Source organism: Cucurbita moschata, unplaced genomic scaffold, assembly GCF_002738365.1.
Source record: "Cucurbita moschata cultivar Rifu unplaced genomic scaffold, Cmos_1.0 Cmo_Scf00063, whole genome shotgun sequence".
Taxonomy (NCBI): domain Eukaryota; kingdom Viridiplantae; phylum Streptophyta; class Magnoliopsida; order Cucurbitales; family Cucurbitaceae; genus Cucurbita; species Cucurbita moschata.
This window is the reverse complement of record NW_019268579.1, coordinates 235,754-250,394: the sequence shown is the minus strand read 5'-3', so window position 1 is coordinate 250,394 and position 14,641 is coordinate 235,754. Positions and strand designations below refer to the sequence as shown.

At 33.7% G+C, this 14,641-nt stretch overlaps 3 protein-coding genes across 9 annotated transcripts in view; all 3 read left to right on the top strand.

Moving 5' to 3' along the window:
- LOC111437451 (bZIP transcription factor 16) overlaps positions 1 to 6,233 on the top strand; it is an 8,829-nt gene extending 2,596 nt beyond the window's left edge. For 3 of the 7 annotated variants that reach the window (XM_023075428.1, XM_023075427.1, XM_023075430.1), the window contains exons 2-13: positions 173 to 286; positions 1,150 to 1,206; positions 1,313 to 1,387; positions 2,907 to 2,996; positions 3,091 to 3,150; positions 3,245 to 3,414; positions 3,827 to 3,881; positions 4,287 to 4,329; positions 4,409 to 4,683; positions 5,147 to 5,224; positions 5,341 to 5,466; positions 5,789 to 6,233. In XM_023075428.1, coding sequence (XP_022931196.1) covers positions 221 to 286; positions 1,150 to 1,206; positions 1,313 to 1,387; positions 2,907 to 2,996; positions 3,091 to 3,150; positions 3,245 to 3,414; positions 3,827 to 3,881; positions 4,287 to 4,329; positions 4,409 to 4,683; positions 5,147 to 5,224; positions 5,341 to 5,466; positions 5,789 to 5,899 — 1,206 coding nt within the window. In that variant the 5' untranslated portion in view covers positions 173 to 220 and the 3' untranslated portion in view covers positions 5,900 to 6,233. Of the gene's footprint in view, positions 1 to 172; positions 287 to 1,133; positions 1,207 to 1,312; positions 1,388 to 2,881; positions 2,997 to 3,090; positions 3,151 to 3,244; positions 3,415 to 3,826; positions 3,882 to 4,286; positions 4,330 to 4,408; positions 4,684 to 5,146; positions 5,225 to 5,340; positions 5,467 to 5,788 lie in introns of those variants that run through there. The other 4 variants (XM_023075433.1, XM_023075431.1, XM_023075432.1 and 1 more) reach the window with 4 other exon arrangements.
- Positions 6,234 to 7,112: 879 nt separating this feature from the next.
- Positions 7,113 to 10,104, top strand: LOC111437477 (UV-B-induced protein At3g17800, chloroplastic). Its single transcript, XM_023075473.1, has 3 exons — positions 7,113 to 7,332; positions 7,985 to 8,259; positions 8,942 to 10,104. The coding sequence occupies exons 1-3, from the start codon at positions 7,201 to 7,203 to the stop codon at positions 9,750 to 9,752; spliced, it is 1,218 nt and encodes a 405-aa protein (XP_022931241.1). The 5' UTR covers positions 7,113 to 7,200; the 3' UTR covers positions 9,753 to 10,104.
- Positions 10,105 to 12,134: 2,030 nt separating this feature from the next.
- Positions 12,135 to 14,641, top strand: part of LOC111437395 (probable xyloglucan endotransglucosylase/hydrolase protein 30) — a 3,664-nt gene continuing 1,157 nt past the window's right edge. The window contains exons 1-3 of the mRNA XM_023075351.1: positions 12,135 to 12,550; positions 12,664 to 12,764; positions 13,068 to 13,276. Coding sequence (XP_022931119.1) covers positions 12,331 to 12,550; positions 12,664 to 12,764; positions 13,068 to 13,276 — 530 coding nt within the window. The 5' untranslated portion in view covers positions 12,135 to 12,330. The remainder of the gene's footprint in view (positions 12,551 to 12,663; positions 12,765 to 13,067; positions 13,277 to 14,641) is intronic.

Below are 14,641 nucleotides of genomic sequence, written 5' to 3'. Positions count from 1 at the left end.
AAAAAAAAAAAAAAAAAAAAAAAAAAAGAAAGAAAGAAAGAAAGAGGAGTTTTTTTTGTTGTCGATCTTTTATGTTATCAAGGAAAGTAAGACTAGGACTACTATATAGCTTTGCTATTGTGAAAATGTGGGACAAAAACAACTGATATTATTTACGTTCTTTATAATGTAGGACATTTCAATTTTTTGTTGGAAGGAGGCGTCTATTTGATAGAGAATTATGGGTGGCAGTGAGATAAATAAATCAGCGAAGGAGGAATCCAAGTCTGCGCCTGCCACTACACAGGTCTGCTTGTATGTTTTATTAATGTTATATGAATTAATTTTAGGTTAAATTACAAGTTTAGTCTCTAAACTTTCAAGTTTGCTTCTGTTTGGTTTTAAAGTTTGGTTTCTGAACTTTAGAAAGTGTAATAAGTTCTTACACTCTCAACTTTGACAAGTCCTTCTCCTCTTCGACGTTTTTTAAAATTTATGGATGTACCAGACACAAAATTGAAGTTTAAAGTTCAATTAGGCATAAAATTTAATTTTATATATATTAGGCTATTTAGTTTTTAAATTTTTTTAATATGTCAGTGACTTATTAAACACAAAATTGAAAATTCAAGGACTTGTTGACATTTTTGAAGTTAAGGGACCTATTAGACATAAAATTGAAAGTTCAAAAACCTATTAGGCACTTTTTAAAGTTCAAGTACCAAATAGACACAAACTAGAAAGTTTATGGACTTAACTTGTAATTAAACCATAATTTTATTTATGAAATTTTTTAAACATAGGAGCACCAAGGGAACAATTGGCAATTTCATTATATTTGTAAAGACAAATCCTGCAAAGCATATACAATTATCCAACATTAAAAATTTCTGCGGATAAATTCTTCAAAACAGACACAATTAACCTTGATTCACAGTTACTAGGATTCAAATACCCAGACATTTAGAATTTTAGACATCTTTGATTCACTAACATTCTATTCCTTCATTGATCAAAATGAAGTTTGAGTCTTATCACTCAAAACTTCTATCTTATGGAGGCTAGTGACATGATTTTCTAAAGTTTCCAATATCTGAGAGATTTAGCCTTCAAATTTAATTGTCTTACAGGGCTGCTTCTTAAATTTTGTATAGTTTTGTGTTCTTTCAGGAAGAGTCTCCAAACACAAGCACTGGCATTGTTAATCCTGAATGGTCAGGATTTCAGGTTCTTTTTGTTAAAGCCTCAAGTTTACATGGTTCACTATTGTATATGCATTGCGGTTTACTTCTTATCCTTTCTCATGTTTTTTTTTCCCCTTCTTTTCCTTTAGGCATATTCTCCAATACCTCCACCTGGATATTTGCCAACAAGCCCCCAGGCACACCCATATATGTGGGGGGTACAGGTATGTACCGTAGCTAGACTGCTGCTTTATATAACATTGACCTTTGCTCCAAGTTTCATAATTTTCAATTAGCTGGTATCTTGTTTTCCTGGTGTTTGAGGTATTCCATTGGATGGGCAATCTCTTTAGCATATTTTAAAAGTTTCTTACTCAGGCCAAAGGTGTTTTTCGGTCATCATTTTTTCTAAAGTTCTCAATATAGTTTCTCGTGACTGTTCTTGCTCTTTCCTTTTCTATTTTTGTTGTTATTTCATAATATTTTGTTGTTAAAATAATTTGTTGCTGGTATTAACAAGTTAATTGGACTTGTTCCTGCCAGATAAGTTAATTAGTATGAGAGATTGGCTGTTCCCGAAAATAACTAATTAGAACGTTTGCCGAAGTTTGACATGGTTCTCACTTCTCCTCTTGAAACGGTCGATGGATGGGTCATTAAATTGCGTGGAGCTATAGAGCTGAGCTTTCATTGAAGCTTGTGATTCTGCTGGGGACAGCCGGGGGGCACCCATCTTTTTCCTTTTTTTTTTTTTTAGGGGAGGGTGTTGGAGGAGGGGGGCAGAAAGAAGCAAGACAAAAGAGAGGACAAGATTTCCTCAAAAGAAACCCAGGAGAGCTCACACAAAAACACTCCATTTGGCACAAATAATACTAATAGAGTAATTATAAAAGGGGTACTTTCTATCTCTTAAAATATTTTCACAGATTGATGCTTTAAAGTGTCTGGGCTTACAAGAAGGAATTTTATCAAGATTGATAATCTAGCTGGTTTATACTCCTGCTCCTGGTGTATCGGGGTAGACTTTAATGTTTGATGATGGTCTCTGAAAAGTGGATCAATGACCAAAAGTATGGAGAGATTTAGTTGATGTAGTGATTACCACATGCATATTCTTTTATTGAATGGATGGTATTCTTCATCTAATTTCACATTGCGCTAGATTCATACACTTCTTGACGTCTTTATTGTGTCTAAAGTGTGGTCGTCTCATTTTTACAACTTTTGGGCCTCAAGGAAAGTTACGTGCACTTTTTATTACTTTCTTATTCTTCTTGAGATAGTGATTGCATATGGGGGTCGCACCCTTGGAACTTGAGAACCGTTGGTGGAATCATGTTAAAATGCAACATTAAGTTCATGAGTGATGTGGTTATTTGCTTAAAACCAAAGATGCCAGCATCTTATAAATATTTTATTGACAGGTTGTCCTCTTGTTTTGTACAATATTTTCTTACAACTTGTAAATATTGTAGTTATAGAGTTCCTCTATGCTGGTATAAGAATTCCTGGTTGTTATGCTTACATATGTTCTTATACCTTTTTATAATCAGCCTAGCCTGTCAAAATTATCGTTGATATTTCAAATAGGCATGAGCGTCAGATATTTTATGGAGAAGAAATTATCCATAAAATAAGGAATTATCCCCTTTTTGAGCTTCACTTTTTTTAATTATTGATTAGCTGAAACATCTAAACATTTTTTCATTCTTTACCAGATAATATTCTAAATGTTTGATGCAGCCCATTATGCCCCCTTATGGTACCCCTCCACATCCCTATGTTGCAATGTATCCCCATGGTGGCATCTATGCTCATCCACCTATTCCTCCGGTACTTTTTGTAGATTTATTTTTCCTGCAGTTTACAGTTTATATTTACTTATATCTTGGATTATGTTAACCTGAGAATCCCATGCTTGTCACAGGGATCATATCCTTACAGTCCTTTTGCTATAGCTTCTCCAAATGGAATTGCTGAGGCTTCTGTAAGTTTTCAGTTCCACTGGCTTATGTCTTTGAAAACATATTTTCTCAATTTGAGGAGGACTGTGGGTGAATGACTGGAAAAAATTTACATAGGGGAATACACCAGGCAACATGGAAGGGGATGGTAAGCCCTCTGAGCTGAAAGAAAAGTTGCCAATTAAAAGATCGAAAGGAAGTCTGGGAAGTTTAAACATGATCACTGGGAAGAACAACGAGCTTGGTAAACCATCAGGAGCATCTGCTAATGGAGTTTATTCTAAAAGGTATGACATGTCATGTAGATATATTTGTGATCGGTTGTGCTTTCAATTCATGATGGTCAGACTTCCATATTTACTTGCTTTTAACTTTTGTGATTGGGGTCTTATGTGGACACAAGTGCAACGTATAGGGCAGGTATCAAGAATATAATACATTCTAAATCCTCCAAAAGGTTCAACTGGCCGACCTTGTTTTCTGCTTTGATTTTTTCTCTCAGTTCTCATTAATAATAAGAAACTGTAAACTTGTTTCGCTTACTGCACACTTGAACTCCAGTCTATTTATTCTGTCGTATTGAGGTTTGACAACATTAGTTTGCATTGACTTTAAAGAATATTTTGTCCTGTCCTTAATTTTACATCTCATCTTTCACATTTACATTTAGCTTATGTGATGATGAACCTCACTGTGCAGCGCTGAAAGTGAAAGTGAAGGTTCAAGCGAAAGAAGTGATGCTGACTCTCAAAATGTAAGCGTTCTGCGGCTACAATAACCATGTGAATGTTTATTCTATCGATTCCTCCATATTTCTTGAGGGCAGGGCGTGGGGTAGGCCCAAGTCCAAGTTTGCCCATTCCGTTTCCTGTTTTATTGTGTTTATTGTTATGTACAATTGGAGTTTAAAAGTTTATTTGTGGAGGAAAATCACATATTGAGTTATCTGTTATATTACTGAAATGTTAAAATCAATATCCATAACTTGAGAAGGATGGGTAAACATGCGTCTGTATCTATTTGGTTTTATTGTTTTACATTTACGATTGCAGTAGATGTTATATATCAACCTATTGTTGTTTGAGGGGCCCCTCGTACCACTTGGGTTCTGTCCCGACACATGTAATTTGATCTATCGTAGCTTCACTGATTTTTGTAGGATTCACAACTAAAATCTGGATCTGGGAAAGATTCTTTAGAAGGTTTGGGACTTTTTTCTATTATGCAGTCCATGTATTCAGTTTTTTATATTGATGAGGAAGTTTTTTTGCTCTGGTACAGGTGGAGGGACTCCTAATGGTTTAATGCATGGTTCTCAGAATGAAGGACATAGTCTCGCTCATCCATTGGTGAACCAAACAATGTCCATAATACCAATTCAAGCTTCTGGAGCTGTTTCAGGTCCTGCTACAAATTTGAATATAGGAATGGATTATTGGGGTACTCCTACAACTTCTGCCGTCCCTTCATTGGGTGGGAAGGTCCCTTCCGCTCCGGTTGTGGGAGCTGCTGCTGCTGGGTCACGGGACAGCATTCAGTCACAGATGTGGTTACAGGTTTGGTCCAACTTTGTCGAATATTGCGCTTGAGTGGGCTCGGATATCCAAAGTTATCATATAGACATGCACATACATCAATTCACTAATTATGTAAAATGATAAAATTACATTGTGGACATGGAAACTTGAATACAATTTGAATTGGGGAGGGAAGAAAAAAAAGGATAAGGACACACTTGAATTTGGTGTTAGGCCACAATATGAATGGGAATAAGTTCAACCTCTTCTTCTCATACTCTGGCCCAGGTGTACTATTTCAACTAATGAGTAATTGTAATGCATGATTTTACAGTGTTAATGCAAAATAATTCTTTAGTATAGGTAAGTGCTATCAACCCGTATGGCTTGTTTGAACCAGCTTGACCAAATATCAATTTGAAGAAAAAAATATCTTCCTTCCCAGTTTTCAGTGTTTTCAGATGAAGAGAATGAGTTTTTACATGTTTTTTTGTGGATCCAGGATGAAAGAGAGCTAAAAAGGCAAAAAAGGAAGCAGTCAAACAGAGAATCTGCTCGTAGGTCTCGGTTGCGTAAACAGGTAATTAGGCATTTTGTAAATTTATAATCAAAGTGGACGATCTCGACTCATGCTGCCATATTTTAATTAATTGGATTTTCCTGCTTGATATATTTATAATTATTATTTTCACTTAGGCTGAATGTGACGAGCTTTCTCATCGTGCCGAAGCTTTGAACGAGGAAAATGCGAGTCTTAGGTCCGAAGTGGATAGGATTAGGAGTGAGTACGAGCAACTTCTTTCAGAGAATGCTTCTCTCAAGGTGATGCCAATAACTTGAAATCTAGACATTTTTACCATTTATCTCAATGAAGCAAAGAAAAGAGTGGGGTACGTGTATAATAAGAACGACATCATTGAAATCGACCTTGCTATTTCACTTCCATCTTTCTTTAAGACCCCATAGTTTCGATATTCAAGCTCGAAGATTGAATCTCCAAATATGAAGCCATGTTTGATTTTCAGGGCAGAATAGAAGTGCCTTTTCATAGACTCAGATAGGAAAGGGGATCAATGAAAACTAATGCAAATGAAGATTATTTTACCTTGTACTCATAATTCACCTGAAATTTTCTTTTCTACAGAGGAGGCTTGGAGAAAGTGATGGAAAAGAAGATCCAAGAGCCACCAAAGATGACCAAAATGTGAATAAAGAACCTCAGCGTACATCCCGGACCGAGTTCACCAAGGGGTAGTTAGAATCTACCGTAGTTACTTAATTCAGCTCCAGGCACATAACCTGACCTTGCATAGCTTGTCGTTTACATTTCATAAGAACTGACCTGCGTCGTCGTCTTGCACTGTTGATCGTCATTTCATTCTTACGGAGGCTTCGTCTTTAACCTTGAAGCACCCTGTAGTATCCTTGTACCCCATATTTGATGAGTGTTATGCAACATGTCAGTTGATTTTTTTTCTTGTAAATTATGTTTTCGTGCTAGTTGAGGTCGAAATCGTGGCATTTCGTTATGCTTTCGAACATTGATTTGAGTTGCAGCATATTCATAATTGTATTCAGCATTTCCATCACCAAGATTCTACAGTTCTTTTGCAAGAACAACAACCAACAGTGCTCTGAACATGCATTTCATTTTCAAGTAGAAAAAGATGTTCTATTTCCAACTTTTGGGGTCTCTGCCTTGATTCTCAGTGGGATATTGAATTCAACAAAACAAATGAGCATTTGATAGAAAATTATGAATTTCAACAAACTAGTCTAATACCCTTCGGTATTAGTAACATTTAATAATCGCGATCGTCATGATCAAATAAGGTCTAATAATTCACTTCTGTTTATGTTGAAATAAATAGTAATAAATTTGAAATTAAAATTGTATGATCTGAACTATGGTTAGACTAGCATTTGAAAATTGATAGGAGTTTGAATTAGTCGAATTTTATTTAATTTTATTAAATAGATTCATAATATAATTACAACTAAATAAGTTTAAAACTTAGTAATTCAAATTAAAATATAACCGATATATGAATTATTAAGAAAAAAAAATGTGGAAATGAACTTTGCAAATCTATTACAGATAATTAATAATTTTATTGTAAAATATTTTAAATCTTGGAAGATAATTTGAAATAAAAAGATTTACACCTGCAAATAAGTGCTTCTACTTGCACTTTTTTAAGCTTTTAATTTTGCATTTTATTTAAATTTTAAAATTTTATTTTTTTAATAAATTTCTGAAACTACAAGTTTTTTATTTATTTATTATTTTTTTTTTGTGTGTGTGTGTGTTCCTTGTATGTTTCAAAAAATATGTTTTTTAAATTTAATTATTAAAATATTGCACACTCTTTATAGTTTAGATAATTTATTTGATATTTTTAAAATTTGACATTTGTAGTTTATTTTATTTTGTTTTATTTATTTATTATTCAAAGTGGGGGGAAAAATCTTAGTGAAAAACGTAATCCTGCGTCTATCCCTCGCGAGGGTATCGTCGGTCTTCATTTGTTAAGCAACTTCTTCACGTTGCACAAAATGCAGATTTCGGGTGTAATCGGCGACGTTTCCGTCGTGTTTCCCTCGGCTGGAGGTATCAGATCGTCCGAGCTGAGACACTGTCATGCCTCTATCGATTCGAAGAATTCCATTTCCGCTGGATTCTTTAGAGTGAGTTTTCTGTTTCCTCTTTTCTTTTCTGTAATTTGACTTAATCTAGTCAAATTGAAAGCTTCCATGGGAAAGGTTATGAAGCCTTGCTTCGATTCCACCACGCTTGTGTTTATTTTCTCTTCTTGCATTATTTTTCAACAATTCGAATTATATATACTCCGTGTTGTATGTTTGATTTGTTAGCTTATGGATTGACCTAGTGAAGATGTAGGATTACTCAGAATCGAGATTGATGACGGTGTCTTGAAGAGGAATTACTTAAAATAATAACTTTATGGAGTGTTTTTTTTTTGTTAAGAATCTGATGTATACTGAATGGCTATCAAATTGGCTTACATAGATCCTCATTTTTGGTGAGTAATTTAAGTAAAGTACAAAGATATTGTATTGGGGAATCAAGAAAGGGAGACTTTATTAGTTTTGCGAATGCATTGGATTGAGAAAGTTTAGAAGAGAATCTCAAATCAAAGTTGGAAAGTATTACACAATTGTGCTTTGATACATGAGCATGGTATGGAGGACGTCATATGTCCATATGCATTACTGTTCACTTCCATCTATTTATGGGTTGGCCACAGATGCGCAGTGACAAGCTTGTCATTTTGTTTATGTAATTTTTTTTTTTTACCTTCTTTCTCTTGTTTATCAGGGGTGTTCATCATTTTACATGCCAAAGTCTGGATCTAGTTTGGATAAATTTCGATTAAGGGGGTTAAGTATAAGAGCTTCAGGTGATTCTCAAAATGTTTTTCCAGTTGCACCTGTTCAATTTGAATCCCCAGTCGGTCAGTTATTGGCCCAGATTTTGCAATCCCATCCTCATTTACTTCCTGCAACTGTTGATCAGCAACTTGATAACCTTCAAACTGAGAGAGATTTGCAGACAGAAGAGGCTTCTTCGTCATCTCAAGATCCTCTCTACAAGTAAGTGCGTGTTTCTCTTTCTTTTCTCTCAGCAACAAATCACGTTTATAGGTTCTTAAGTAAAGATAGTGTTAAGTAACTATATGCTGTTTGAAAGATTATGGATTAAGCTGGAATATTCATGTTTGAAATTGCTTGTTGGCCAATTTTCTCTCCCTTAGATTTAAAAGAAACAGCAATTTAGTGTGGCTGTTATAGCTATCAGCTCAAATACCATACTTTAGCTGGTTTGTTTGTGTCCAACAGTTGGACATGCTGACCCTTGTTGGGCACATTTCGACACTGATTACCACAATAGATGCGTGTTAGAGGCTAGTTGGACAAAGTCAACATAGGTTTAGCATTTGTTAAGTATACTAAATAGAACATAATAATATAGGACAAAATAATAAACTTTGAGAGTGAAATATTCTGGTATAAAAATTATATATATTTCTTAAAATGTATATTTTAATTAATGTGTCGTTGCCATGTACATGTCGTAGATGTTTAAAAAATGACTGTCTCCTTGTTCATGTTGTATTGTTTTCGTCTTTTATATCTCATATCCGTATCCTTGCTTCTTAGTCCACAACAGATGGGAATAAGTTTTGTACATCGACCAAATTATCAATTAATCACTTGATTGCTATTATTGGCTTTACGTGAGAAGTCACTAATGTAGTTGAATCAATGAACTTAGGAGGATAGCTGAAGTGAGAGAGAAAGAAAGGCGAAAGACATTGGAAGAGATATTGTACTGCTTGATTGTTGGAAAGTTTGTTGAGAACGACATTTCGATGATCCCCAAGATAACTGAAACCTCAGACCCTACTGGCAGGGTTGATTTTTGGCCAAACCAAGAGCAAAAACTGGAATCTGTTCACTCTCCTGAAGCATTTGAAATGATACAAAGTCACTTGTCCCTTGTACTTGGAGAACGATTTGACGGCCCCCTCACTTCCATTGTTGAAATGAGCAAAATAAAACTAGGCAAGCTATATGCAGCTTCTATAATGTATGGATACTTTCTTAAAAGAGTTGATGAACGTTTCCAACTTGAAAGGACCATGAAAACTCTGCCTGAAGCATTTACCAGAGACTTTGATGAGTCATTACCAGGAAATCAACTCTGGGATCCCGATTCCTTGATCATGATTCCACCTGATGATGAGGGAGTCGGTGACAGTGTAGGATTTATGGATACAGATGGTGGCAAATCGAATAGATTGAGATCCTATGTGATGTATTTGGATTCTGAGACACTTCAAAAATATGCAACATTGAGATCGAAAGAAGCTATATCTTTGATTGAAAAGCAGACTCAGGCATTGTTCGGAAAGCCAGACATTCGGATAGCTGATGATGGTTCGATTGACACACTCAACGACGAAGTGATCACTGTTACTTTCTCCGGGCTGACAATGTTAGTACTGGAGGCAGTTGCGTTCGGATCATTCCTCTGGGATGCAGAGAGCTATGTCGAATCAAAATACCAATTTGTCAAAAGCTGAAAGATAGGTTGCTGGAAGCATGTGCTCGTGTAACTACCGCAACGGGTTTATTCAGTGATGGCGAGCGAAGAAAGGGGCTTTAGCTATGTTTTTGTCAAAGATGTATAGTGTACCTATGACTTGGACAAAGGCCAACACTTGCGTAAATCAAACTAGGAACTTGAATGATGATTCTTTTCTCTCCCCATGTCAAATCTAAGAAGGCTACTTCAAAACTCTTGCGTCCTTGCGATTATTTTATATGGTAGCTATTTGTAAAGTGTATTGATTTTCACAGGATTGTCCCCCTTGTGGGCCACCAATTGTTCATGGAGTTGAAGGTTGAATGTTCTAGAAAAAGTTTGGCTGGTTAGTTCACATGTTATGCATTTTTGATTCACAAAAATGTAAAATGATTGTATAGAACATTTAGAGTGGTTCTTTTACGTCGTTAAGACATATTTTTCGACCACAGGATATGCATTCTCACTCCATACTACGTTCATGTATTTTAAATAAAATTTGGTCAATCAGTATTCAAATTAAACATAAAAATGAAAAAATATATAAATTATATATATATGTATGTATATGATGATGTTGAAAAAAAAAACTAAAATAAATACAATGATATAAGAATTTATTATACGTTTTTTAAGTATTTTAAAATCTGAATTAATAAATAATATGGAAGTTTTGGAAATTTGATAACATAGGCTTAGAAATTTATTAAATACCATTTTTAGTACAGATTTTTTTTAGATTTTAATTTCTAATATTTTAATTATTCGACAAAAAAAATAGATGCGAAAAAATTGAACTTATAATTTCATTTAAATTTAACGGCAAAATTCACCTAGTGTGAAAAAAAAGGGGGGTATTTCGGACATTATACAACAAAGATTAAGGAACCTAAACGAGCTGAATGAGGACATCATGAAACCAATAGAAACGCCGTTAGTCTCTGACACGGTTTCTCCATCGAAACGTTCAACCGTCTCCGCCGTATCCAGACGGTTAGAAATCAAATGTTACAATTTTACCATAATACCCTTGTTTTCATGGCTTAATTACAAAATTCCCATCCTCAACTTTTTCACGGGGACAATAATACCCCTGTTACCTCGAGAAATTTACCATCCACTCCTCAAATATGACCTACGGAATAACCAAAAATAATAATGAAGTCCAGCGCCTAACCTATGTTTGGTAGGTAATCACAGTGCTGTCATAAACAAACTCATCTCCTTTTCATTTTATTGTAACAAAATATAAATAAATTATTTCCATTTTATTTTTATATTATAATTTTTAGTCAAAATATATAATATATTAATTAAATGGAAACACCTGTCCATCTCCATTAACCATGCATTTCAACAAGAAAGATTTATTACCATTTTTTTAAAAAAAATTATTGTCATTTTCCGTTTTTTGAATTAAAAAAAAATAAAGAAAATTAAGGTCACCAGCTCATCCAAAAATATAATTTCTTCCCTTACTATCTTCTTCTCAAAAATCACTTATTTTATTTTCCTAAAATTTTCCATAAAGCCTGTCAATATTAAAGTTCCATTGATTTTAATTTTTAATTTCGAGAATAATCATTATTATTTTCATTAATTAAGGTGGGATATTTGAGAATAATAATAATAAAAAAACACATAATATTACCAAAGTGGGATTGTATATATATAATTATAGAGATATTTTTCGTCGTCAAAATCCTCTTTTCTTGACTTTAACATTAATAAATTTATTTTGCATGGATAATTATTAATATATAAAGTAATAATCAATAATAAACAAACAAATATCTATTAATTATTTAAAATATAACGCCCAGACTTAATCTTAATATAAGTTTTTAAAACTATTATTTTCATCTTTAAAAGTTTTTATTTCGCCTTTTAAATTTCGAAAGAAACGGTTCTTATTTAAATTTAAGTTTTAATCGGAGCGTTAAACTTGATATTAGCTATATTATAAATAAATAAAAAAATTAACTCATATATGTATTATTTAACCATTTATGATGTCAGTGAATTATTTAGAAATAAATTTTAAATTTTATAAAGTAATCATCAATAAAATTTAAATTTAAATATAAGTATGTCATTTTTTGAAAATTTAAAAAATAAATAGAAATAAAATTTTAATTTAGTTGAAGAATGAATAAAAAAATAATTTTAGTCCAATCCAATATTTTTATTTTTATTCTCTATTTATTTGTTTATTATTTTATTGTTTGAATATGGAAAATAGGCGACTCATGCAATCCATCTCACGAAAATAATGGCTCTCCCGAAATATCGCGAACGTGGAAGGGCAATTTCGTCAAGTAGTATTTTAAGAACAAAACAAACACATCAGAAACTCCTTCACCCAATTTCAACCCTTCTTCTTCTTCTTCTTCTTCCTAAACATAATTAAGCTTTCAATCTCAGACCTCTCTGCTCTTCATCGTCCTCTTCTTTTAGTAAGATTCTTCTTGTATATTTATATATATACACAAGTATACAGAATCACAGAAGAAATATATATTTATATATATATATATAGAGAGAGAGAGAGAGAGAGAGAAACAGAGAGAGACAGTATGGATGTTTGGCTGCGTAGCTATGGAGGTTCGAATCTCCTGATGTTGATGTTGATGTTGATGTTGATAATCTTTGGTTTCTTTAATTCTGTTGCAAACGCTTCTTTCAACGTCACTACCATCCGTTTCAACGACGGCTACTCGCCTCTGTTTGGCGACGGAAACCTTGTTCGATCTCCTGACGGAAAATCCGTTCGCCTTCTTCTCGATCGCTTCACCGGTAATTTTCTGAAATATCTGTTTATGAGTGAGTACGGGTTCGAATTTCTGCGGTTTGATTTGTGTGTGTGTGTGTGTATGTGTTTTGCTCTGGTTTTTTAATTGATTTTTCAGGCTCTGGATTCATTTCGTCGAAGATGTATAAACATGGATTCTTCAGCGCGAGAATCAAATTGCCATCCGATTACACCGCTGGCATCGTTGTAGCCTTCTACGTAAGTAGCGATAGATGAAGTTTTGTTTAATCACGCCTTAATTGTTTGGTTGCTGAGAAAAGTTAAAGCCGCGAGTATTGAATAAGGAAAATTTTACCCGAATTTCGGTCAAACAGAAGTCGTAACCGTTGAATTATTTAATCGAACAGAGAAACTGAAAAACGTATTCATTTATTGTGAGGAAATGAATGAGAACTTTTTTTATGATGTGAATGAGAACTTTTCTTTCATCCTCCTCCATGATTGCTTGTGATGATCGCCGTGAATTTTGGTTCATTTTCGTGCATTTTTCGCCCATAACAGACCTCGAACGGTGACGTATTCGAGAAGAGTCACGACGAGTTGGACTTCGAGTTTTTAGGGAACATTGAAGGAAAGCCATGGAGGTTTCAGACCAATCTATACGGAAATGGAAGCACGAACCGGGGTCGTGAGGAGCGGTATCGGCTATGGTTCGACCCGACCAAGGAGTTCCACCAATACGGCATTCTATGGACCGCTCACAATGTCATGTAAGTACTTAAATTAACTTTCGAATTCGTTTTCATGTTTAACTTTATTTTGAGCTAATACACTTCATTCTGTATTTTTAAAAGTTGTTTATTAGGAATTTTAAAATTACAATCAATTAAAAATAAGGGTAGATATTGAGAGCCTAAGCCGAGGGTAATGGAACGAAACGGAAATTGGAAAAGTTCAATTGGGTGTGGAATTTGATGGATGGTTGGTTTGGTTCCACCATGATTGAACGGTCACTAATGGAGAGATAGGTACGACTTATTTTCATTTCAGTTTTTCCTGAATCGTTGCGTCCAGAAATTTCATTATTTCAGTTTTCATTTTAGGAATTGATTATAGGAATGGAGAGTGAGAGAGACGAATGAAAGTTTTTTTTCAAAACATAAAGTGGTTGACTCCAATGATTTATTTGTTTTGCAATATATTTTTTCTTTATTTAAAATGAAATCTTAGCTAAATTATAAAATAAAAAAACATACAAACACATTGAAAATTAAACGGATTATCAAAAGAGGGTTCTGAAGAATTTTGTAGTTTATTAGACTAAACTATTTAATTAAGTTATTTTTAAAAAAGAATCCATCATCATAGAAGTTCAATATGGTACTTCTATTCTTATGCTGGTGTCTTTTGTTGTTGTTATTATTATTTTATGGAAATTATAGGGCCAAGGAATCATTTTAGGAATAATTGAAGTGAAAATTCCTGTTAGAATCGTGAATTTATTAATAGAGACTTCAAATTAAGTAATTGGGTCAGTTTCTTGAAGCATATGATAGAGAATGAAAAGGAAAACAGTGGGAAGTGCATTGCACAAAGTCAGAGTTAGGCTTTCCATACTTCCAAAACTACTTTTCGTTCTTTTTAGTGAAAGGCCGAAACAAAACTTGTGAACAAAGCTACAATTTGGATCACATGGCAAAGTAAACACTACCCATTCACAAATCACAACGGGTATATCCATGTGATGCCTCCTCTGGTTTGCTTTAAACTAAAGACTTGGATGAGCATTTCTGTTTAGGGTCCACCACTTTGATTTGACTCTTAGTTTTCCTTTCATTTTGCTCCCTAATTATCATTCCTCCCCCTTTCCCTCTCTTCAAGCATGATTCTTTCGTTCTATGATAGTAGGTTTGGTTTATTCTGAACTAATTTTGGATCCATTTCAAAAATCCATTTTATTCTGAAATAAACTCACTTACCAATAATGTTATTTGGTTGAAACTTATATTATGTTTCAAAAACTTAAATTAGTTGATCTAATTTCAAATGTCCAAATTTAATTTCTATATTTCTTTTTTATAAATTTTCATGGTTGGTTTCAATTTTTTTTTTTTTTTTTTTTTTTTTTTTTTTTT

Bases quoted from the DNA above. Each gene is read 5' to 3' on its own strand.
- LOC111437477 (XM_023075473.1), top strand. From the start codon at position 7,201: ATGCAGATTTCGGGTGTAATCGGCGACGTTTCCGTCGTGTTTCCCTCG. The intron at 7,333-7,984 runs GTGAGTTTTCTG...CTTGTTTATCAG, and splicing joins TTTCCGCTGGATTCTTTAGA to GGGTGTTCATCATTTTACAT. The intron at 8,260-8,941 runs GTAAGTGCGTGT...CAATGAACTTAG, and splicing joins TCTCAAGATCCTCTCTACAA to GAGGATAGCTGAAGTGAGAG.